This window comes from Echinococcus granulosus (genome assembly GCF_000524195.1).
Source record: "Echinococcus granulosus chromosome Unknown EG_S00025, whole genome shotgun sequence".
Classification (NCBI taxonomy): domain Eukaryota; kingdom Metazoa; phylum Platyhelminthes; class Cestoda; order Cyclophyllidea; family Taeniidae; genus Echinococcus; species Echinococcus granulosus.
In genome coordinates, this window is record NW_020170405.1 from 629,084 (window position 1) to 655,012 (window position 25,929).

The 25,929-nt window shown below is 40.0% G+C and overlaps 2 protein-coding genes across 2 annotated transcripts in view; one reads left to right on the top strand and one right to left on the bottom strand. All coding sequences in view use genetic code 11, as the record gives it.

The window, feature by feature from the left end:
* Positions 1-697: 697 nt before the first annotated feature.
* Positions 698-3,100, bottom strand: EGR_04207 (hypothetical protein; the record flags this gene model as incomplete). The annotated part of the gene is made up of 4 exons (XM_024493456.1): positions 698-939; positions 971-1,017; positions 1,150-1,235; positions 3,086-3,100. 4 exons carry the CDS (start codon positions 3,098-3,100, stop codon positions 698-700), a joined length of 390 nt encoding a protein of 129 aa, XP_024352157.1.
* Positions 3,101-3,728: 628 nt separating this feature from the next.
* The window catches only part of EGR_04208 (Basic fibroblast growth factor receptor), a gene marked incomplete at both ends in the record, with an annotated part of 30,083 nt that continues 7,882 nt past the window's right edge, over positions 3,729-25,929 (top strand). Inside the window, 10 exons of the mRNA XM_024493457.1 lie at positions 3,729-3,771; positions 4,285-4,481; positions 4,715-4,932; positions 7,702-7,766; positions 12,228-12,302; positions 15,639-15,868; positions 17,959-18,115; positions 19,796-20,154; positions 20,782-21,091; positions 22,839-22,949. Coding sequence (XP_024352158.1) covers positions 3,729-3,771; positions 4,285-4,481; positions 4,715-4,932; positions 7,702-7,766; positions 12,228-12,302; positions 15,639-15,868; positions 17,959-18,115; positions 19,796-20,154; positions 20,782-21,091; positions 22,839-22,949 — 1,765 coding nt within the window. The remainder of the gene's footprint in view (positions 3,772-4,284; positions 4,482-4,714; positions 4,933-7,701; positions 7,767-12,227; positions 12,303-15,638; positions 15,869-17,958; positions 18,116-19,795; positions 20,155-20,781; positions 21,092-22,838; positions 22,950-25,929) is intronic.

The window sequence follows — 25,929 nt, forward strand, 5'->3', positions numbered from 1 at the left end:
AATAAAATGCCCTAACAACCCAAATATCTCCAACAGCAAAAAAGACAAGTTGCCAAAATTACGACGAAAAACGTATAAGAAACCAGATGCAGGACAACGTAGAAAGGCACAAAAAATAAAACTTAAACACGAGAAGAAATACGGGTCGGGAGTAACAGATCAAAACCAAACACGTATTACAACGAAATTAAAGAGTGGAAACAACAAAAAGGAAGAAATCCAATAACAAGGAAACGGAAACCAAAGACGAACAGAAAACGTAACACAAAGAAAAGCCACAAAAGGTAATAACTCCTGAAAAACAACAAAAAGAACACAACGGTAGCATTGAAAACGAAACTAAAACAATAAAAAATTTCGTATTCCGACACAGAAGACGACATCAAAGACTTGCAAAAGCGACGAGGTGCGTGTAATTATTGAAAAGAGGGGGATGCTCTGCTCTGGTCCACGGTGACCAGGTTAGTTGTTCGCGCCCGCCAGTGGGTGAGGCTGCCTCTTTTCTTTCCACCTTCATGTTGCGTGTGTGTGTGTGTGTGTGTGTTGTTTTCTGGTGAATTGGTAGGTAGGCATTGTTGGCGAGTTCCATGTACAAGCAGTGGGAGCAGGAGGAGGAGGAGGCAAAGGCATGGTGTCTGCGAGGGCCATGGCGCGGAGTGTGGTAATACCTTTGCTTAATCGTTGTAATCTCTTTTTTTTATTTGGTTGTTTTTTTTTTGCTCTTTTGTTTTTTCCCCCCTTTTCTGCTATTTTTTTCTTTTTTAATTTTTTGTCGCTTTTTGCTTTTTTTACCCTCTCGTTCTTCTCTTTCTTTCGTTTTACTTTTCTTACGTTTATTTTTGTAACCTTTAATCCCCTTTTTTCTTTGGTAAATATCTTTTCTTCCCTTTTGTCTTTTTCCTCTTTGGTCTCCTTGATGTTTCACCTGGCTTCTTATTCCTTATGCGGAGAATGCTTTAGCTAATGTTACCTCTCTTTAAATTCTTTTCTCCTACACCCGTGTCGCCATTTTCTTTTCTTAAGTTAGATTTGATCTGGACAGCATTGTCTATCGTCTATCCCCCTGTCACTATTTTGGCATATGAACACTCATTGGATTGCCTTGTTTCCACCTGTGACAATACGCCCGTACGTTGGATGTGGACTCACTTCCTTTTCCTTTTCTTTGACAAATCGTTTATATTAGTTTTTTTTTCTTTTAATTTATTTTGTTTCATCTTCTCTGAGATTCGTCCCTAATAAATTATTTTTTTCATTTTCTTTGACACTTGTTGTCTCTAGCTTCTTTCTATCTTTTCCCTTCCTAAATGGTCTTTTAAAATTGGCTTAACTTTTATGACTTTGATTTGAACATATCTGCATTTCCGTATCTCCTCTTTGGCAGTCCGTATCTTTGATTTTAATCCCTTTTTAGTTATACTGCTGCGGAGCGTCCCTTGTCCTACCTGGAGTCGTTAGAAAACAAAGTACTACCAAGGCACGGAAGGGATAAGGAGCCCTTAACTTTTTTGTAAAAGTTCAATCTATGAAGACTTAAGTGACCCCCTAATCAAATGCTGAGTTGCCCAGTCTATTATAGCACTAAAATTATGTGAACAAAACTTGTTGCTTTCGGTGTTAACTTATATCACTGGCCTTATATCGGAAATCCCTTTCCCTTTTCCAACGAAAATGGATCCTCTGACAGGCTTTTATCCCCATATATTTTTCGATAACTTTTTCTTAAATCGTCGTTGTGATTTTCTGTTACAGAATTATGCTATCTAACTCTCGACAATGTCAATTTTGTATCTCTCTGTTAACAATTCGGCATGTGACCACTGACAGCAATGCCTTGTTTCCCTCTTCGAATCTTCAATCCGGCCTATTTGCTAGAAATGGGCTTGCAGACGTGGAGGTGGAAATTATAATTTGCAACCCAGAGCACTTGGTAGTGATGACTGATTACTAAATTAACCGCCTTAGATGGACGGATTGACTAAACACGTTTCGCGCGGTTTTCGGGGCCTCAGCGTCATAAGACCACGGCAATCAGTCGACCACACGCCCTGGGTGTTACCGCTGCTGATGGTGGGTGGCGTCGATGTGGCGCACTAAGCGTCACGCGCTGTGCGGTGCGGGTGATCTTTTCATATGTGGGTCAGGTTTTGGTTGCCAAAAGTGCATCTCATCAATGGATTCCGTGGCGGCTTGGTTCTCAACTTAAGCTAAACAGAGACTGCCAAAATGGTGACTTGTTCTACTTTTTAGTGCTAAAGTGTGTTCACAATTATTTTTTAATGCAAACAAGGAAGCAAATGGAAAGGTCGAAGTCGAGGTCCGCCCTACGCTCACGTCTGAACAGATGGCGGTTACTCACTTCTAAATAAGAAAGGGGAACCGCAGTCTACAGCTAGCATTTTTTCACATTTTGGATGGGTTGGATTCTGCTTTTACCATTTACAATTTCGCAGCGGGCAGTGGTGCACTAGTTACTTTTGTCCCAACGGCACCGGTAATGGGTAAGTTTCCCTGATAATCTGCTCAAACGATCAGGTCCCGTCTATCTACTTTAGTTTATTTTACATAAATTCGCACCCTGACCGTCCCAGTTGCTGGTGGGTCAAATACGCTACGAACTGGGAATTTGGAAACGGCGCACACACAAATGGCATTTATGTCAAGTGATGAGCATAGCAATACATCACGGCCAGCGGAAGCGTCAACCCTTGTCTATCTATTAATATCGTACTAAGTTTTAAGCACATTACGACATTCAAGTCAGCGCATATTAAAAGGCGCCTTCATTCCCGCCCATCTCGATGGCTGCTAAGATGAGTATGCTGACGCACAATCTTTGCCATGTAGGGTTAACGTAAAATTTATGGCAGATTGAAAACCAACACAAAGGGATGCGTATCTTAAGCGTGACATCATCGGCTAGGAAAGGCGTAAGGGAAGAGTGACCAGGATGAATTATCACTAAGGCCTTGGTTATCGCCACTATTACAGAAGAATTATTTGACCGTGAGATTTAAATAGCATTTATCTTCTGGCCAATAGGGCCATCACTCGTCTTGCGTGGACCATTGGGATTACTACATACTTCAGTTATTATCATTTATTAAAGCATTACTCGAGTAAAAATTACAAAACACAGGGTCTTCTACGAATCATAATTGCAATCGTGCACCAAGTTTCGTTCGTGAATTCATTAAAAACTATTCACAAATGAGCCAAAAATGTAATTCTATGCAGGATGGCTTTAAGAGAACGTACTAGACTGTGAATATGTTTATCAACACAACAATGGAGTTTTCATAATCTTCACTTATCAGCTAAAGTGCACTCAGGCAGCAGCAGAGTAAGGAATCAAAGAAAATAGGTAGAGGTTTACTGTAACTTAAGCTAGGTGCCGACTATTTATTGGTTTTTGATATATAAATGAGACATGCCTGGGAATCAGATCTGACCCAACCTGACCATTATTTACCAAATATTATTCTGGTTTACGGGCGCTAAGTCATTACAAGCAGATTATGGCCACAAGCAAAACCCATCTAACAAAAAAAATAAAATTTAAAACCTTGCCCTAGTCGTATCTTTATTTTGTTGTTCTTATTAACAAGAAGGATTTGTTTGGAATAACCGATTTATTCAAGGTTGTGCGACTTTTCAAACTAGCAAAAAAGTAATTGGGTTATCGTAATGTGAAAAGGTGAACTTTGGTAAATGAAACGTGAATCAAAATGTGTCTCCAAGCTCTCTGTTTGACAGCACTATTTCTTGTTAGTAAGTTTTTACTTTTGGCGCATAGGGCTGATTTTGTCCGTATTTTTAGGGATGTGTATTTTTTCGTTGTGTATTTTTTACATCTTTAAGGTGTCTTTAGGACTTTACGGAGAAAGTTTAAACTCGTATTTTACACGCGCGTACTTTTTGCCTGAATTTTGTCGTTTTAATTTAATTGGGCAGATTTGCACATATTTTTGATAATCTTTTTTGGAGCACTTGCCACTGCAATAAACGTAGATCAAGTCTTTTAATTTGATCTTTTTTGCGACAATCTTATCTCTTCTAATATTTGCTTTAATTTGCGCCGAGACGTTAAGTGTTAAATGTGAATGGCTATAAGCAGCATCAAATTAAATCGTTTTAATATATGTACTAGTAAACCTCATTAACAAAACAGCTCTTTTGAATTCCAAATTTGTTATCATAAGTAAGACTCTAAGCACGAATTTCTTCCTTTCTTACAGGCTTTTAAATTCAGGATTAGGGCACTTACCCTTTACTTTATTTTAGAATTTTGTCACATAATCGCCCACCCCGTATATGTATCTACTGGCGAAAAGGCGGTTTTGGATTTTATTTTTTCTCATTCTTCAAAGACTTCGGCAGCTGTTGTACAGTGGACATTTTTGCCATTTCTCTCTTCCATACCGAAAGGTGAAAATGTAGAAAACGGCTTTCACCTGAATACCAGCTATCATTCATCCAGAGTAAGTGTAAATACGAATATTTTATTTTACGCATTCATGCTGTTTTACCTGACTGTTGCATTAGCATGTAAATAAGAGCGCATAAGACTTTTCCAATTCTCGGCAATTATTCTGTATTTTGACTGTTGCACCAACTCTTACTCATCACCCTAACCATTGTAACCGAGGATGAAGGGGAGGGAGAGTCTTCAGAACACAGAAAACTGCTTACTGTCTATTTTGTGCATGCACAGTATAAGAATGACATATCCCAAGTGATCTGCCCAGAGAGCTTTATCGGCCCACCTGGACGCACCTGTCGGCTAGCTCGTCTCAGTATCAGCCAAGTTATTCCTGCGGACGAGGGAATCTACCGCGCTCGCATTGTTGGCACCAACACTACGACTGCTGACTGCTATCCCTGCACTGGCGAGCTAAAACTCCGTGTCCTTGTTGATGAAAACGATGTTGGGTAAGCGAATATACCCGGCCCAAGCATGTCAAATGCCCGTTTTGAGAATCTGGGTGGTGCTTATAACTTAGTTGCAGACGATTTTTAAGGAAGGACAATTAAATTAGCACTTATGCAGCAAAAAATATGCAAACTTTACGTTAAACTAGCGCAGTATCAGCACTTACAATAGACCTCTACTAAGCAGCCCTGTTTTCCTCTACTATCATATTGCTAGTATGTGTCTGTAGTAGCTTGTCGTTCCGTCTGCACAAAAGACGCCATGTTGTACAGATGACCTAATGATAATTGAAATTTCTTTTTTTTCATTGTTATGATTTTTTGAACTCAAGTTAATGTAAAATACCTGAATTGATCAGACACAATGAGGTCAGGAAAGTAGGTTGACCTTCCTTTCCAGAATCGCTCGCCTTACGATATTGTGCTGTATTACACCAGAAAATTGCAAGAAATTGTATTACTTCCCCCTCTGAAATAAATTATTTTAAATTTAGCGTTTCCGTATGACCTTATCAGGGTCTTAATAAGGGCCTCCTAATATAAGTTTACTACTTCTTTTATAATACGTGACTCATAATAATCACAATCTTATGTTAGTCTCTTTGCAGAGTGCCACATTTTATTGTCAAATACGTAGAGTTTTATTTTGCATCTGTATGCCTAATACGAGCTTGACACGGTGTCCATATTTACATTCCAGACTCTGCACATGTGCGCGGCATCTAGTGTTCCTCATTTTTAATTAAATAATCCAAATTTGTGGTAATGAGAAGGCTGAAGATGGCTTTTCAGTTTATTTAATGTAAAGCTGTTTTTCTCCAAGTCCTTTCTTGAATCACCAAACTCAGAGTTGGCTGCAATGTCACTAAAATAATTTAACACCACTTTGTGTCAGAAAAAGTAGTACATTTTTGCTTAAATAAAACCATAAACCAATTTATTTGATTTCACATTTTTCCATAAAAAACAGAAAATGCTGCTGTTTTTTTGATACAAAAGTATATTTTAGGAATTTCCTCAATCATCCCAATATGACTACGGTGGAGCTGTAGTCTGAGAGTTGGGTTTGCGTTTTGGACGTATCCTATGTACATGCAATTTGGAGTGTTGTAGGGGTAGGCGAACCAACACGGTGGCATGGATAGGGTCAAACTAGCCTTAACCACACAAGAAGATCTTGACCCCTTTGTTCACTCCTCCTCACGAATTACGCTTATTGGTGTTAGGCTTTACCGAATTCGGTAGTAGTAATGACGGTGGTAGTAGAGAGTTTTGCTATTGCGATCATGCATATTGTCGTTGTTCAAATTTGAGTCCTGTGGCGGTATCGCCTATCACCCGTTTGAGTGTCCACACGCAAACATGCGCATGTACAGCCCCGATTGCAGACAGGATGGTTTGCAGGCATCAAAGTGGTGGACCCCAGAGGACTAGACTGGGGGTGCTTGTGTCTGCCCCTTGTAGTTCTCTCCTTCCAATGTCTGTGTTCGCCGTTAGTGTCATCCGCTTCAAAATCGGCAAAGGGACATATGTGTTTGAAGTCACATAAATTGCAGTGAGTGTAACTTGCCTAGCGACTGAATTGCATTAAATGTTTGGGAAAACATAACTTTATGACAATGCGTTGGAAGTAGATGAGAATATTTATTAGCTCTCATTTGAAATTCAAAAATGGAAAAATTGCCGAAATTGAACCCGCTACTAAATAACAAGTTTGAATCACTATTAAAGTTATAGTAAGTCATTCTAAAAACCGCCTTGCTTCTAGACATAGAGTGAGTTCCTCCATCATTAACATATGATTATTTCTTTTCTTACCAGAGAAAATTTCATGTTCGGCCCCGAAACCATTCCACTTTCTGACCATTGCGTCCAATAATGTGCCGCCTGCTTATCATTCAGTCAATTGACAAATTTAAATAAATTCCGGAAATTAAGTCATGCCTCTACATTCACTTTAAATAGACCAAATTCGGTAGCGGAAGCTTGTAAATTAGTTTTGGAGTTCCGACTACTATCAAAGTTGACTAAGCTTCAGTACTAATTAATAGAATAAGATTATTCCAACGCCTCGTATGGGTGTGATGGACTAAAAAAGGCCCTGATCTGCGAAATTTTGAGAATCAGAATAATAACTGTCTGAATATGTGCTGTTCAACATCACATGTTATGATTTGCCACCGTTAAGTAAAACGGGGTGGGAGTCCACCGGCTTTATTATTTTTACCCTTAGCTGGCAGTCAACCTAAAGAATAAATCGCCTTATGCCCTTGACTTATCCGTGAATCCTCACCCTCAAAGTTATGTTTAAGCTTAGCTGTTTTTGTGCTTTTGTTCTAATAATTCCCTTAATTACCGTTTTAACTTACCAAATTCGTGAAGCACCGCAAAATCAGCATTAGTCAAATTGGAAGAATTGGAATGAAAGTTTAAGCATGGTAGCATTTCCATATTGCAAATCTAGTAGAATCAGTGAGAAAACCTTGGTGTGGTCTTTCCTCAAGCACTACGTATTACAAAACGGTGTAGTCCATTTTGAGACCCAAACGGACCGAAAAACTGCAATACCCAGCACTAATGTTGACTTGGCTTTGCAAAGTAGACAAATTTCTTGTAGCACTCTTACGTAAAAAGCTTTTTATTCTTTGGGTATTTAGGCAGTCTCTAAAGATTTTCTGCAATTGAGATTGATGTAAAACGTACAATGTCGGTGTATTTGAACTAAGAGTTTGTCAGTAAATACAATTATTACATTTTTTTGTTCTGTAGGCAACCGATGAGCGGTGACCATTCGGATGGCCTGATGTCATCAGAAGATTTCATGGGCTCAAACGGTAATTTTTCCATTATCGTTTTGCGATTGTACTGCAAGAATAGCTACCATGATACACTACCCACGCAAAATTCGCTTGCCTCCTGATTCCTTTTTAACATTAATTAGGCCTGAGGAAGCAGAGTTTATTTAACTGCTCATCACGAGTTTTATCAGTTAAATCACAAACGTATCTCAATAAATTCTCGTTTTAAACTAAAGATTCTGTTTATTTACTTCCAGATAGCAGTAATTCAGTACGCACTGGCACTTACATACTTGGAAGGCTTTAACATCTCCCTCAACGCACTTTCCTATATGGCCCCTAAACTTTGGTGACTTAAATATCCGCTACATTAAAGTAAAGCCAAGCGACTCGTTTTCAAGGCTTAACTATCACTCACTTCGATAGTTCAAAAGTATGTAACTGTTGAATAAGGCTTTTATCAAAAATCATGCAATGTATATACTTGTTAAACTTCAACAATTTACAACAGTATGAGTTTTCAAGCGAAAATTTGATGAAAACTTCGACTGAATATAGCAATGCATAAATATTGTTCTATTGGTAATGTTTTCTTGGGATAGAAGGTTTCTCCGCTTTCTCCTGATTTACATTCTATAGACAAAAAGATTATGTAGTTAGCATTTGACATTAGTACGATTCAGGCTGTTTTAAACTAAAGTGCTGTAGTTCTGCTTAAGCTACTATAGGCTACCTTTATATTCCTCAGTAGAATACCAGAATATTTATTCTGTGATGGGTCAAATCATGCTTTGTATAGCTATATCAGGAATCTTGTGGTTACTGAATAGTTGACTGAAGCATAATAAGAGAGTTGCCAACCCGCATTTAATGCTCACTAGTTACGAGGTCCCCAATTTTCCGGTACCTCTAAAAAGCTATTAGGACAGGCTCGAATTTCATTGCGAGCGAATAATGGTGATTTTAGCTTTGCCACCTCGAATGTCACACGGTGGAATGACTTCCTAGGCAAATAAAAGTCGTAAAACCTCCATAAAAGTTGTGGCCTGTAAGTTGGCGCCATCACCGTGTTAGTTCCTAATTCCCTCTTACAAATAAACGCCCATTTAGTCTAAGCAATTTGGACTGGATATGTATATCTCAAATTTTTTCTGACTATTCACATTTTTAAATATGCTATGTGAGTACTGCAATTTTAAAAGTGGAAGGTTCCTGCAACATTTTGAAAGGTGGGAGTATCTTTGAAAGTTCCCTGTGATTTCGAATAAGGAAGTACGCTGGTTTCTTCTAATGAAAATCATTAATCTCGATTCTTGTTTGGTGTCATTTGCTGCATAAAAGTTATCAGGGGTGCACTGCATCTCCCGTTCGGGGTTGTAAGTTAAATAACTTCATGATGAGTATTCTTAGGAAACCACCTTGATACATTTTATGTTTGGACTATTATAAGGAATGTAGGGTTAAGTATAGTTGCTGTAATAAGCACTTCCATCCGGATCAAGTGCTTCCTTCTGGCATGTGATTAATAATGTGTTTCCTTCTTTTTCCCTGTACGTGGGTGCACACATAGACCCGCGTAACATCATTTATCAGCACATCGGTAGATAATCTGCAGCCAACAGTTGGCCAGGTAGTATGAAAAAAAAACTTACATTGAAAACGCGCCAAAGTGTGGTCAAGGTTATTCTCCCAGTTTTTTCCTTAGCCTTAACCACAACCGCAAAGAGAAGTCGGTGAATAGTAGTGGAATGTATCACTATAGCGGAATTTCGTCGATTAACTAACCAATCTCTCTAGAGGAAATGGATGCTAAACATCATTTTACATATACTGAATTACTGAATACAACGCTGTCCACCGTTTCAACAGTTCCTTTTAGCACCAAAATTAATAGTGGCCGTTTGCTTAGTTCCATCAATTTGGCCGAAAACCCCACAACTGAATTCTGAAGCATTGTGGGTCGAAATGCAGTTTTGAGTGGGTTCTGAGTGCGCACTTTTGGTCTCGGAAGAAAGGCAAACTCCACTGGAGTAGGTGGGTGTAAAGCGCACTAACCGATTTTTGGACATCCGTCCCTGAATGGTGTGTGAGCAGGCTCTGGGCCGCCCTCTAACTACACAACCGCACACACACACACACACACACCCTCGTGTAACGTAAGAAGGACACCGTGCTGCGTTGCTACCTCCTTGTAAACTGGGATTTATGTATTCATACTTGACTCAGATGCAGTTGTAAGTCCACACACAAAATATTGATGGCACTTTTGACAGTGTCGATGTTGCTTTTTGTATCCCATTGCAAGTTCTAGGTGCAGATTAATAAACCGTGCTGGAAATAGTTGGAGTGTTTTAACAGAGGTTAAAGTTGAATGTCCTGTAGGGAGAGTTTAGATAAAGTAGCAGTAAAAAAAGTATTGCGTAGTCTTCAAAAAGTTACGATAAAGCTGTAAGAGCTGATTGTTATCACCACCTCCCGGATGTTCGAGTCGAGGAGGAGTACAGTTTTTTAACACAATTAAGAATGAGATTTCGCATTAGCATAGCGTACTTCAAAAATGGATGAAACTTATCTTGGGTCTTGCCAACAGAACTACTTCATGTCAACAATATGGAGATCAGAAATTGAATTCATATTATGCTTGAGAGCTCGTGGACGGGTGGAAGTGTACTGAAGCAATTTTATAATCCTTCCAACAGTCGCTGTTTTTAATTTTTTTGTATTATCGGTAGCTTTTATTTGGAGCCGTGTGAATATCCGACATTATCACATAGAAAAACAATGGAAAATTAAGAAAAATATTCCAGTGCAATGAATCATGCATTCGCTGGGCTAGTAAGAGGAGGCCGTTCAAAAGTGTGCTGTAGCTGAACATTCCAGATGTTGGCGCTGCTGTGGGCAGACGAATCCCTTGGCTTGAAGTTCCAGGCGGAACGCATAGCCAACTAGTTTTCTAATTCCGAAGGCTTGTGTTTTTTCAAGCGACGGTCAAATCACATATGCGTGTGTTTGGTTAGTACAACTACAGTGCACATAATCATGTTTTTTTGGTTCGGTGCGAACAGTTGCGTATACAGCTAAGCTCATAAAGCAATCTTTTTATTGCTAAATTTTTTTGACAAAATATTTTCTACATCTCGCATGAATTTACTATGAACCTCGGAGTTAGGGGTAGACTTCTTTCCAGGTCTGAATAATGCATATTGTGATATCCGTACCAAATTCTTTATCATTTAGAACTTGCATTCAACGTCTTCGCCAAAAGGAATATTGTTCGACCTCTGTTATACAGTTTTTATAATTCCGCCACTTTTACCCTTTTAAAGTTTCAATCCTATATTTGACATGCTAAATGTGTCTCGAGGGTCTGTAGTGGAAAACTGGGAGATCATCAGCTATTTCTCGGAGTGATTTCCATGCCTTAAAAGCGGTTTACCCCTTATTTATTCGTAAAGCAAAATTCCCAAGGATTGCATTTCAAATTTCCACCAAGTATCTTATAGAAAAATATTGGAATGGTAGTGTTTAAAATAGAAACAGTTCCATGTTCTGTAGTCTGCACGTGACCAAGACAAACTTGAGACTATGCAACATTCCACTTTTACCAAAATGAAGCTCCTATAATTTTGGAACAGCTAGTGTTTTTAGTGTGCCAACAATACCCGTAAATCAGATGCAGCGTTCGGAGTTTAAGTCACTTTGCCTTGGTTGTCCAAAAGGATATTATAAATTGGTTGTAGCTGCACACTGACCTGGTGGACATTTACCCCGACACGGGATGGGGGCATGACCTACACAATCTAAACAATGCTTAAAAAATTGATGCCGCAACTATCCAACCTGCAAAATTCTTGCTTCAAAATAAGTAAGCTCTTGGTAGCCACATTAGCGTAGTCCTATCCAAATGGAACTAAAGGCAGCTATCAGGTTCTATCCAAATTAATCTTATGCCGGGTAATTGTAGGGTCATTCAAGTAGCGTCGTCACCGTTTCTACTTTCACTCATTTAAGAGTAAATACTTCCAAGCATTTAAAGTTGTACTACCCGTCGGATTGCAGTTGTCATGTGGAAATAAAGCAATTCATAGGAAATGTTGTGTATTCATCTAATTTAGCCGAATCTATTAAAGGACCGCAGTAATATTATATTGCACCGCAAATGTAATCTTCGCTTCCGGTCTGCGTGGAACCTTTTATTTTCTACTAAATGCTGAAGCCTTAAATCAATAGACCTTCTACGTTTGTCGTCTTGGAATTTACGGTTATTCCAAGAAAGCTAAACTGTTTTGTTCCACGAAAAGGTCAACACTCACTTTAGGCTTTAGATTAGGGGGAGAGAAGGGAGTGGGGGACGTGAATTCAATCGGGAGGAGGAGATGTGACTGAGAACACAATTTTGACATTTGTTACACGACAAACCTGTCATGGAGTGAAGCGATGTTTGAGAGTCAGTGTGTGCGCTGTTTCGCAAAACACTCCGTGACTACCTGCCATCAGACGTGAAGATAACAGAAACAGTAGCAGCACCACCAGCAGCGGCTGCAGTGCTAAAGTTTCTGCTGCCGCTGAAAGGTATTTGCTTCGGCAGCCCTTAGCCTGTACAAACATCCCCAATACCGGATAAAATAACCTGTTTTGGGGCAGAACGGAATTTGTGGAAGAAGTGGGCACATTCCATTGCTCTCAAAAACTAAAATGTGCATGTTTGAGGGAGGGGCCGGATTGCAGTGACAAGGCGAAATCATTTAGCATGTGTATTTAGACTTTTGGTCGTTTTAGGTAAAAGTGTCACAAAGTTGTGCATTAAATTAGCATTTGTAAATATCTTCCCTATTTTAAATGCATGCTTTCACTTAAATAAGCTGCCGTTTGCTCTAATCACGGAAGGTCGTGCCGGCGTCTTTAGTGTAGATTCCTTCCCTCTGAATACTACTCGCATTCCCTGCCAAATGAAAGCTTGCTTGTCATTATTTTGAGCAAAACAAAAGTTGCCAATTGATTACAACTTTAAAAGTTGGTTTATCGCCCAATGCAGAAATGAATAACTTAAATCACGCATATATCAAAGTTTAAAAGGTCTACTGAGTCCCAGTGACGCGACTGTCCCATTAATTGATGTGGCTTCATGACACGGAGGCAGGAGGAGAGACGTCTGTTGTAGAGGCTCACAGTCCAACCCATTTACCATCTTTTCAGACTGATGGATGGCTGCATTAAGTTTTGAAAATTGTGCTTAACATCCATTTTCATTTATAAAGTACACAATGGTGAGAATGAATGCAGAAAAGAAGGCAATTTCCCAAGATACCTTTCTGTTGCTCCGATGAGCAAAATTGAGCCACGGCATAGATTGTCATTGCATTTACGGAGGAGATTCATTTATTTTGTGTCTTGTAAAAGGGACAGAATGATTTCTTTCCCGCTTGATTATTCTAGCTGATATGGTCAAGGAGGAGGGACTCTTTCCATATGGAATTACTCAATACAGTTGAAGTAGATGCCAAAAGCAACCAACCGATACACTCTTATAACCATAATTTCGCTTTCTGTTAGAACACTACTTTTTTTATCTTAACAACGTCATTCGTTGAGTTCTGCTATCGCTTTACTCAAAGTGAAAAGAAAAATCTGCAAATGTGTGCAGGATCGTCAGCTATTGCTTTAAGCTAACTTCCTGGCTATAAAAAGTGGATGAATACTTTGATGAACGCAGTGTCATCACTTCATTAACACTGGGTAATGTGTTTTAACCAATAGAAACTCCCCGATTTCGTTGTGTTTTGGACCTCTTATCACAATCCGTTTCATTCACCATAAATTTGGACATTGGCTCTAGCTGTAATACCCCTCTATTTCCTACGACTACAGCGTCAAAAGTAGAAAAGATCAGTAAATTTTTAGCACTCAAAAACGTCCTTCTTATTGATATAAGAGGGCTCCAGGAAGCATGTGATGATCGAGCAGAAAGCATAATATCCACGATTAAAATTGGTATACAGTTTTAGCGAAGTCATTTCCAAGATGCCAAGACAGGTGTCCTAAAGCATAGTGCTTAGAAGCCTTAGAAAAATCATGTATATATTTCACTTACTATAATTAATGTTTAGTAGTGGGAGAAGTTATCATTCCCTTTTGAATGCCGACATGAAATTCCTATATAAACCGTTTCATATGTATCACATAACCTGGACTTGCACCCCGTAGGAGATTTGTTGCTTTGTGTATTCGGTGTTGTGAAATTTCTTTTTATGGTGCTAATTAGCATGTCGGAGTAGCGTGAACAGACAACGTGCATGCAACTGCATTCTTTCCACTTTGTCCTCAAACCCTTCTTCGTGCTTTTATACTTGTCTTAATCGCTCTATTTTTGGTTTTAATGCATTGCTGTATGTTACCCATTTTGTGTAAGGGTAGAGCTGCCCTGAAAATCAAGCAGGCATTCATTTCAAACGCCAACAGTCTATTGAAACGTAACATTTTTACTTTGTGCACGGACTTGATTATGTCTACCTGGGGATGGTCACTAAGGTACTAGTAAATCATGTTGCTATTCTTTTAATAACCGTTGAGAGGGTGCCCTAGAATTTATCCGTGCGGCTTTTAAATGGTACTTAGTGCATAATTATTACAGTTTTTTTGAATCGACAGTCTCTTAATGTCTGTCGGTGCATTGCACTGAATACTTTTTCCCACTAATACTGGTGGGTTGTTTAATTGCCTCATCCACAAGTATTTTATGCATATTTGGGTTTCATTACTTTGCGAACAAACCATGTCTGACAGTTGTGGGGTAAAAAAAGGCCGTAAAATTTTCAAAAATTCGAGATTTCTGTTTCCCTTTCAAAGGAATCCGCATTTAACGGAGATGTTTTTGATGGTCTCCAGAGCGGAGCAAGACGTTCAATCCTTTGAATGTGTGTGATAAGAAAGTGGCTTCTAATTTTCTGCTCCTCACTCACCTCTATGGGTAAATTTTCCGAGTTTATGGGTACTTTTACGAACTGCTACCTTAGTTATTCCACGTACATGATGGCCCTACTGTACGTTTGACTGGTAGGTTGTTAGGACGAAAAAAGAGCAGAGCTATTGTCTGTTGATCCATGGACCGCCACTCTCACGTTGTAAATATGTGGTTTATAACCAGAAAAACATTTGAAGAGGTAGGCTATCCATAATTGTTTTTTTGTTTTGATATCACTAATTCTGGAATTTGGGTGAGTAATATGTTTTTTGATCGAAAGATAATTGCTTTATTGAGCTAACAACTTGAAGCATTTGCTATGAACCAGTTCTAAAGCATTTAAAACCCTTGAAATGGGAACGTCGGATTCTAATGTAGCGCCTCGAGACTTTTCCAAAGAAGAAAAAAGACGTAATGGTCTTTCAGAGTATGTAATGCCGAAGTACAGTAGGGCTTGAGGTTGTTGGCAAGGCTCAGAGGCCAGGCGAATCTTTAAAGTGCAGAGTTAAACAAACAATTAATATATTGCACTTATTCTTATAGACAATGATGACCATTTTATGGAGACCTCTTACTCCACTACCTAATTTATCAGTGAAATTTTACGGCTTCCTTGTTTCAAAGCTTATCTGTAGCAGTATCTCTGTTAGGAGGCGTCTTTCCGAATTGAAGAATGCGTACTTTTTCTTATAAAATACTTTTTACTGAGCTACTCTTATGTGCCGCAAATTCTGGAGCCGCGTAGAAGGAGTAGTGAACTTTAATGCAACAAACAGCTATTGCATTTGCTCCTCAAATTCTTCTTGACACGGTGTAAAGGGCGCAACCTCGTCAGTTCCATTAAAAAATGGCGCAGTGGTATTAGTATTAGGCACTGTATGTCGGGATGAAGATCAGGTTTCCCCTGCATAGACATTTACACACTGTGACTATTTCCTTTTCTCCAGATATTCCGATCTACTTTTATGCGCCACCCTTCTCCCTCGACTTCAACATGAACAGCACGGTGTGTGTGGGACAGAATTTTGAATTCCAATGCCGCGCGGAGCCCATCAACTATGGCATCAATTTAACTCTTTACCGACTAGATCCCCTCTTCACACTTTCCAGTCTTGAAGATGCGAACAATCATGGAACAGGCATCGACTTCAGGAACACCAATACCCGAGTTATACAGGTCTGTTTAACTAAAAAAATACAAAAAAAAAGACTTGCTTACTTCTGCAAATCAAATTGCATAAAAGTGGTTTGTTTCAAGTACTGTGGCGTGAATAAACGGTAGACCTTTAAGCCAATTTGACTCCCACTTAAAGGGTTAAAAGAAAGGCATAAAATATGGCGTCACCTTAGTCACTGGTACCTCGTGTTTTCCTACAAAGTAAGCGTAGTAAAATTGTATTCCCGATTTAGGTAGTATATTGGACTTCGTATGTTCTGAAACACAATGTTTTGCAGACCGCGTTCTAAAACAAATAGGCCATCTTTCCACAAAAAAGGCATTGCACCCACATTTTTTACTCGCTTGCAGTCGGCTTTTACTGCTGTGCTTTTTGCTGGCTTGTGATGTGGGTTTTGACTTCCAAAGCTGACAGTCAAATTTTTTGTCTTTCCTAACGCTGTAGTCAGTAAAACTCGATAACTTATGATTTTAAAGGCAAAATAAAAAGCACTTGGGCTATTTCAAGACCACATCAAACTAGGCAACTGTTTTAATGGAAAAATATTTTTAAGTAGAGAACTAAGTCTTTTAATCACCCGTCTCAATGTTGCGATTTGGACATAACGTAAATGATTTCATTTGGGGAATATTTTAACCAAAATAAAAAATTGCAAGGTTTTAACCTTATCCCTTGTTTAAGTGGCAATAGAACTTCCAGAAAAAGTACCTGCACCAAAATTACCCCACGCGAAGGCATCTGCAAGGATCTTCCGCAAGAGAAGGGCATGTGAAAGTTATCCTTGGTTCTCTTAGTACTGGAACGGAAACGTCAGATGGTCATGTTCGCCACCATTGCAGTGTCGAATAGGCTCATAATTCAACAGTAAAAAATGTGCGGAAAACGTAGTTTTCGTGAGAAGTTTATAATGCTCAAACTTCAGAATTACTAGACCCTATTCCTCCGGTCAAACAAAACAAAGGCCACTAAATACTATTTTTTTGCGTAAATTGACCATCCTTTCAGATTTGTATCACTGAATGCGCAACATCCACTTTTTAAAATGATACTTTTGTTTTTTGTTCTTTTTACCCTTATAAATTGACTAATCAGAATCAAAATATTTCAATGCTTTGAATCCGTGTATGACTTCAACAAATCGCGTCAACAACATGCGTTGTGGATGGTGTTATGGATGCAAGGCTACCAGTAAACTGGCTATCATATCTACAAGTGTCACGTGTATAATGCAGATATTCGTTAATATCCAGATCCTGCAGAGGCAGTGGGATACGTGCGTCATTAAAAGACAGTGATGATTACAATAACTTGTTAAGAACGCTGGTTGGAATCGTCCCCATGCGGCTCAATTCACTGCAAACGCGGCCATCACTGCTGTCACAAGTGTACACACCTAGGTGTGTGCATGGTGTCTGGGGCACGGGGGGATGGGAAGGTGACTCGAGAGAACATCGCGCCTAGTTGGGAGCTCTCGGTTTACAAAAATTTAAATTGAATAATTACATTGGCGGCTGGTCAAAGAAAGGGTGCGTGCGTCTACTTCACTTTGGGTGGTCCAAAAGGCATGTGATCAAAAATGCATTTGCAACTTTGCTGTGTGTTTTCAAATTCCATTCTACCTCCCCCAGACAATAATTTGGAATATAAGCCCTATTCGGGATCACCCATTAAGCCTAGAAGACAAATGATGTTGCGCGTAAATATTGAACCTCATGGTTTCCACTAAACTTATCATAGAATATAGGCAGTGAAAATTTTGTAGCGTCTTTCATGCCGACAATAATTATCTCCATTCCTTTTACTTAAAAAGCTGTAAGAATATCACGGTCAGCTAAAATAATGTATTTCTTAAGGTTAAATCTCTTAAATCGCGAAGCATTGCATGAAATCTCAAATAAATTCTACCTTATTTTAAAGGTATTAGTCTGACTAAATTTTATTGTTACTAATAAATACCTATTGCAGCACGGTCTGCGAATCACTGATTTTGTACATACTTGTGATAGATACCCATTTTAATTCACTCTTTTGCCTTTTACACACTCGAACAATGCGATGAGAGCATTAAGATGATGCGGCCTTGTTGTAGACATCCACCAGAAGGAAGGCCAAGAGCCGACACCTGAAGTACAAACTCCACTCCGTCGGTATGAACGACACTGGTGGCTACCTCTGCGTGGCTTCAGTGCCTAACATGCACGCAGCCCGATGGAGTTACATGTTCCTCCAGGTGGAGGATTGTGCCAGTGGGTGATACCTCTCTTTCCCTTGTTTCATAACTTGTCTTCGTTTATGTCTTCTGGTGTTACACAACCTTAGGTTGTTCAAAGGGCTGGCTTACAACTTTTGCTGCCTTTGAGATTGCAAATTGCTTCTTCCATTTGGACACGCCGACTTTTGACTGCTTATCATTCTCTTCACAGCCTTAATCCGTCGTTGCAAAATGGTAGTTCATGAATCTTACATCAGTGCATTTTCATGTTTAAGCTCGGCCGGTGATGTGAATTAAATTATCAAGCAGACAATACGTGACAGAAAAAGAACATCATGTGTGCTTCATTCATGTTCACTGGAGTTACGATTCACATTTGCTGACACTATCGTTTACTACCCTACCTCTTTTCAAAGGCAATCGTCTTCTGTTAATTCGGTCAGAAGGTGTCGGACATTACTGGAAACCCACGTGCTGGCTTCTTGGTTGATGCAAATTGATGTGAGATTCAATCAGTCAATCCAGACTTACCGCCAATACACAGAATTCTGGCGTTTCGTTCCAGAGGCTTTTTGGTTTCTAGATCATGATCAGCCAAAAAACCCATTTTTAAAAGGATACTACTTTAGCAAACAAAGGTTTGTTTGAATTGCAAAATGTTTGAAAAGGCCTATTACGAGCCAAAAACGCGCTGGAATGGGTCGCCTTTTTCAAATGGTTCTGTGAATTCCTGTAACATCCGTCTTATTTTCAACAGCTCAACATTCTTGGAGATGATGTGAACTGCGGAGAAAATAAATTTTCCTACAATTGACCTGCTTCAATATCTCAGGCCTACAAAAGTATAATAGAGACTGTTTTTGTTTACAAATACAAGGGGATTAGATAAATGGATTCTTGGTGGCTCATGACACTTGTTACTTTCCCTTTTACTGCATAAATTTTTAGCTCTTCCTTTTTACACAAAAAAAAATAGCTTGATTTCAAAGTAATGACAGATTTTTGGTTAAACTACAGGGGAGCAAATCACTACAAAAGGTTTGGCTTTAAACCCCAAACATGTCTAGTTTAAAATTACCATCTGCATGCCAAATTATTGCTTGGACCATGAATCCGTTTTCCTTTACTCAGCCTATAAACTAACTCTCAATTCCGAAATTGGACTTCAAATATCCTTTCTAATTTTGATATTCCCTCAAAAGCACTTACAAAGGGGATTTTCGGGTGATGCAGAGGCAGTGCATATGCAATAGAAGGCATTTTCAAGAAGTTGAATTAGCCGGTTTCATCTCTAGCCCTTATCTAGCCCACGTAAAAGGGAAAACGGAGGTGGGAATCATTTCGACTCTCCATGTATTATCACGTAGTGGGAGGGCATTTTCACTCTGTTTTTGCCTCTTCTAGTCCACATCGAGGTAAATGCATGTGGTTTTAAGGGATGACCATTAGGACTCCGTAAAATGTACTTCCATTAGACGGAAATGAGGGGGTTCAACCATTGACTGCACCACTAACAACTGTAGCCCTTGCTAATGCGCTACAACGATGGCATGCAGACTTCATATCATAATTAATAGTCTTAAAGTCGGAGCTGACTCACACGCACTTTCTTCTTTACAAATGAATGCATTTTTGCAAATGATTTTGTTCACTAAATGGACTCTCTACCAATGTCAAGAGACGCAACGCCTTTTCCTCTCTATTGTTTCATCAGGCCTCAGCGCTCTGGCATCCACAAAGCCCTTCCGCGAACGCACTTTGGAGGTGTTCACAAGTCCTTCAGCCCTCACCTTTATCTGTCTCCTGCTAGCAATTCTCCTCGTGACTCTGACAGCCCTGGTATTTCTAGCCTGGCGTCGACAGCAACTTCCTCTCTTTCTGTTTGGGTCCAAAAAGTGGAGCAAAGCGGCCAACAAGGTGGTGAGGGAGACTAACCTACTGTACCCGTGGTCTGCACCTCCCTTTCACAATTGCTCCCATCAGGTAGCCAAGGATGCTACCAATGCTTCAACAGCCTCCTACGTTGGAATACGATCTGGTGGTGCATGCTCCAGAGTAGGAAGAAATCTTCAGGTGGGTACCAGGTCTTCAAGAGTGATAAAGTAGTTTATTAGAAATCATTTCCATGTTTCATGCTAAAATTGTGCTGCAGTACTTCCAATAACTTCGTTAAATATGAGGCCTTGTCTTATTCGAGATCTACTGGCTTCGCGGGAACCCCAAATTAAAACCTTGTATTTCTGCTGTCTACTAAGGCATGTATTTCTAGCTTACGATGCCGCATCGTTAAAAAAACGTTTGTTATGAAACAAACTACAAAACGTATTCCAAAACGTATTATTGATAAGCATTGTTACCGCAGACAAAGAAATGTCAGTCGGATAAGTTCAAAAACTCTTCGGATGGAATTGATCAGAATAGCGTTTGCTTCCAAAACATCTACAAGTCTCAAATGCTTCAGCAACTTTATGATAATGCAAAATAGTTAAAGAATAGAGGTAGCATGTCAAAGTAATGTGTAGTATTTGTTTCCCTTTACCACTTTGCTAAATCATGGAATATCAATCTCTCCTCAATCTATCCCTTGATTCCATGAACTTTTGGTAAACTGGGGACTCAAGCTTAAAAGACTAGCCCATCCTCTCCTAGTGTTGGTTAACTACTACCGTTTATATTCAAATAGCCCGATGTATCACCTAGGTGCCAGCTGTGATAATTCAGGTGGACGCGTCAGTCACCGCAGGAGGTGACGGTGGTGGAGGCGGTGAGAATGGTGGTGAAGCAGAAGGCAAGCCGAGCGCCTACAAGATTCCCAGCGACCCCGCTTGGGAGGTGCCGCGCGACTGCATACGTCTCGGTCGCCAAATTGGCGCTGGCGCCTTCGGAGTGGTCTTCGCGGGCGTGATTAGCGAGCCTGCCAAAGTATTGCCTGGACTGCGACGCGGAGATCCTCTCGATCGGCCTCTTTGCAGTGCACAGGAGCTCACTGTTGCTGTAAAAACACTTCGCAGTAGGTGATTTTGCTCCTCTTTCCACTTTATGACATCAGATATTAATGTGACTAGTGTTCTCATTTTCCTTTTGGCATTTTTTGGACTAGTGGGCATATCAATAAGTTTATTGTCAAAACCAGCTTTTATTCAATCCTGTCTATCTCATATACCGTAGTTCATAGACTAAGGCATTGCTGCCTCCTCAGCTCACATGTGATCATGATAATTGACCAGGAAATGTAAATGGTTGTTTAAAAAACGACATTCACTTTTTTCCGCCTAAAGCACAAACACCTTTGAAGAAAAACACAAGGCAATTTAGCTCTGTGAAGATGTAAACGTCGTCTTCTCTTTGTCCACAATGCGATCACGCTCTTTTTCCGTGACTAATTGAAAAGGGGCGTTTAAGAGCGCCACTGGGAGATAACTTTATTGAAATCAGCAGTGTCGAAGTGCATCTATCCATATTAAGAATAGGAATCAGTAAGGGCTTTACAGAGCAAGCACCTTTTATTCCCAGTAATTGCGCTTAAAAGAAGGTGGGTGGATGGTGCATTTGAATTTAGAGCCATGAGAATAACCGATAATCCTAATGGGTAAAAGAAGCTTTCATCCACCAATATCAAAAGCAAAATGAGTGTTCTGCATCTGGTTAGATCGGCAATGGTCGGCGCTGAGGCTGGTACTAAAAATGGAAGAAATTGAATAGCTATTTTGAGGAGGAAAAGGCAACTTTTCTGTACAACACGAACGACTAGAGGCGGTAAAATACACTACGTTTGGAATAATAATATGCTCGAGCTCTTTAATTCCTCTAATCATCAAATTTTTCTTAAATGTCAACCCGAATAACATTGTTTTGACCTATTAAATGCACAAATCACAGTAGATTTGAGAACTGTGCTTCACCCCTCTTGAAGTTTTGGGAGCTCTAGCTGGGGGAAAGGTCCGATGTGTTTGTGTAGATGATTCGACATTTGTCGTTAAGTTAGGTGACAGCCGAATGACCAATGACTTGTTTCCAAGTGATCGCAGCCCATCCGAATAAGAATCACTTTGATCACCTTTGAAGGTTACAGTACTTATGCAGATGGGAAGTAAGCCTTTCCACATCTGTCCAGTGAAGTAATCTGGGGAATCCTTCTCCCTAAGGCACTTGTCATGCGTAACAGGAAGAGTAACTATTACTCCATGTCCCCACATAGTCTTAGCATTTTGAATCCGATTTCTCCCTTGATGACCAACAATTCTGCTATAATTGGTCTCAGTGGATAACACCGTTAGCTGATTGTTTAACACTTCTGTACTCAGAAGAGACTGTAGGCTATACCATTCACTTTGTTGTTCCTGGAGTTTATAAAGATCCACTTTAAAAAATACAGAAAAAGCATTATTTTGTTACCATAAATGGCGAGTTTTACTTACCCTTTATAGCTAGTAGTTCCATCAGACAGGCTTTGCCTTCCCATCTGTGCATGGTTTACTTACTCGTCTTTTGTCCTTCTGTACAACAGAGATGCGTGTTTAGTGTTTATTTTCCAAAATCCTTACCAACATTTCAACCACACAGATGGAATTACAGCACGGTAACACTATAACGGGAGGTGAGGTCCCGGTTGGATAACTGTCACTGCATATTAGGATTCAAGAGTTGTAGCCTTAGACACAATGCCTACATGTCTGGATGAGGACGGGTCCGAATGGGTGTCTGTGCTAACGAAAGGTGAGAAATAAGGTTATGCAAATTTATGCGTAATCTTGTAGACAATTTCACTGAACAGGAGTTGGCAGACCTGGTTCGCGAAATGGAAATTCTCAAACAATTCGAGCCGCACCCCCATGTCATCCAACTCTACGGTGCCTGCACACAAAACGGTGAGTCTCTTCAACCACATCACCGCCCATTCTATGCTCCCCTTTCTCTTTTCGCATGCAATTTGTTTCTATTACTTTTCCTAGCACACAATTTAGTTTCGCAATAATTTTATAGCGGTTATTTTTAAGGCGGCTGTATTTTTTCCTATTTACAGTCCTCATCGCATCTGCTTCTCCAATGTGTAACATTCTTTATATCACCTCCGTTTCTGCATTAGCCATGTGAAATTGAATCACGATATTCTTATTTGCATATCAAAACCTACAGTTGAAAATTTGCTAAAATTAGGCATCAGATAACACAAAATATCATCCCTACATGCTAGCTGATTTTCGCTATGCGTTTTAAATCAGAAGCCAAAGGAAATACGCAAGATTTGAAGTCATATTATTTCAATTTACGCTTTTGAATTTTATGCAGGCGAGACATTTTTCTACCCGGTTTCATCTTTGGACCAATAGACTTAAACGGCTTTTTGAGCCGCAAGAGCTCTGTTAAAATGAGGCATCATAAAATCATCCTTGATGGTATTCAATTTCTTGGTTGCAATCATCACGAATTCGCTTGTCCATGTACAATTTTACGTAGATATAAACGGGTCATAGCAACATTCTCAGTGGGGCAGAATCAAATCAGCTGTACTTCGAACATTTTTTGGTATCAACTGGAATGGATGCCGCTCTAGGATGCATATTTACGTAGTTGCATACTTCAAACTGTATCTGCTCACTTAAAATTTTCCCAAATGTAACTAGTCATGCGCAAATGTTTAATTAAACCTGGTGGCTCTGAACCGCGCCATTGTAATTGTTACAGCGCAGCTTTTGAATCAGCTATTCTCACATCCGATAGATCCAAGATTTGAATGCCTTGAGTTAAAATTCTCAAAACAGCGTAGAATGATACTGTGTGAATTTACGGCAGACGACTGTTCGTTTGACTTACACTTCCTTTTGGGTGTATGTGAATTGAGCGCCAGGACCGTCAATGTCTATCAGTGATGCCAATGGTGAGTCACACTGGGCACTCGTGTCCGAGGTCAAGAAAAGAGAACAAGGTAGCTAGTCATGTAACATGGAAGTTTGGCTAGATGTAGCTTCACTTCTCCAATGGGGTCTGAAAAATCATTCCCAAAGTTAGGCCCACCAATCTCAACTCTCCTTGCTGCCTCGTGAAAATCTCTGTACCCCTGTCCCTCCGCTGGCATTACAAAACTTATTATTGTCCTTATTTTTTGAACCCAAAATAGGCACGACAGCTAACATCATTAGGGAGCTGTAAGGGTTGGGTTACACATAAAGTTCAGAAACTTGGTGGTACAATGTCTGATGTGGTATTAAGCTGCGGGTTGGGCCTATCTCGGTGATTCAACAGCGGTGTCCGCTTCAGCGCACACAGCCGCCTCCACTGTTTGATCAAGTGGAGTGCAGACGTCGTTTGAAGCTTCTTTTCTCCATCTCGGTGTATAAGGTTGCACTTTTGCAAAAAGTGCTCTCCGTATGATTTACGGACTTTCAGTTTGCCTCGACGCTCGTGCATGCACACACACACACTCGGAGGCGGGAGTAACAATGGCAGCAGGCTTGACTGGCGCTTGTCCACACTCGTGCGTCCGCTAATAACTTCAACCAAAATGGAGCGCCGAAAAATAGCGAAGAAAACGGCAGCCCCAGACACGAGGAGGAGGTATTCATTCAGGCGTCTGGCGTCAGGTGACTCAACTTACAGTTCCGCGATGCCCATGTTGGGGGCGAATTCTAGTTTGTAACACTTGTGTCTGCACATCTCGCTTGCATGCAGCTTATGGCCCGCGCCGCCAAACGACTCTGCTATTAACTCACATTACTGTCAACAGGTTTGACAGCTACACCTATTCTGACGCGAAACTGCATTTGGAATGTACTTTCTCATTGTGTATAGGAATTTGCATTCCACATCCCACATTCCCGCAGTATCATATCTCAACCCAAAGAGGGTACGAGATGCATGTTTGAGAGTAAGCTTATTTAAGTGCCACCGAAGGATTCAAAACTTTTTTACGACAATATGCAATCAAAATCACATGCATGACACTGAGAAGTGATGTAAGCTGTGACACCTAGCATAACTTCCTCTGAAATCAGTCGGAAAACTCGTAGGGTTCATTTAAATTTGTTTAAAAAGCCTTTTTCAAGCTTAGGTGTCAAGAGCGCTCAAGTTCATACAGGCAAAAGGGTGTTTTTGCTTATTCCCTGTCAGCCTAGGGCTCTCTAATCTGATACACGAGAAGGAGCGGGTAGTCGACTGAAGGTGTAATGCAAGACTTCTTTTACTCCATTTTCTTATGACAAGCCGGAACCAAGTTGAAGTAGATTGTTGCATAAGAAGTTTTGATCCCAAACAAAATCTCGTTACAAACCGATCTTTATTTATTGCGTAAGGAGGAATTTGAGGTCCATCCCGTCATGACTCGTGCTCTTTAGGCGTTGTGAATCGTCCATCAAATGCAATCATTCTTGGTGGTTGATACTCGGGTTCCGTTTGCATCCGAACAACAGTTGCCCACGCCACCACTAGAAACATCAATGCCACTGTCAGCTTTAGCAAAACGGTAATAACAGCAACAACAACTTCTGCATCGTTTCGTTTTGTGTGTGTGTGTGTGTAAAAACGGCAACTGTTATTTTAAACTTGCTTCTGCCACTACAGGAGGTAGCTGAGAAACATCCTTCTCCCTAAAATTACGCCCCTAACTTCTTTTTAATATCGAGATTCACCCACTACTTTTCCCCCTACTACTGTCTAAGCAATCTAAATGCGTATCTGCTACGGTGACAGAATGATAATTTCGCAACTTAGTAAATTAATATGTATATATTCAAACCTTTTTGTCAACGATTCTGGAGGACTGACTGATTGCTCCAAATGAACACCTTGAGTAGCCAATCCTCCGACTGTACTGAAATCTCTCATATACTTGATTTTCATTTGTGATTTGGG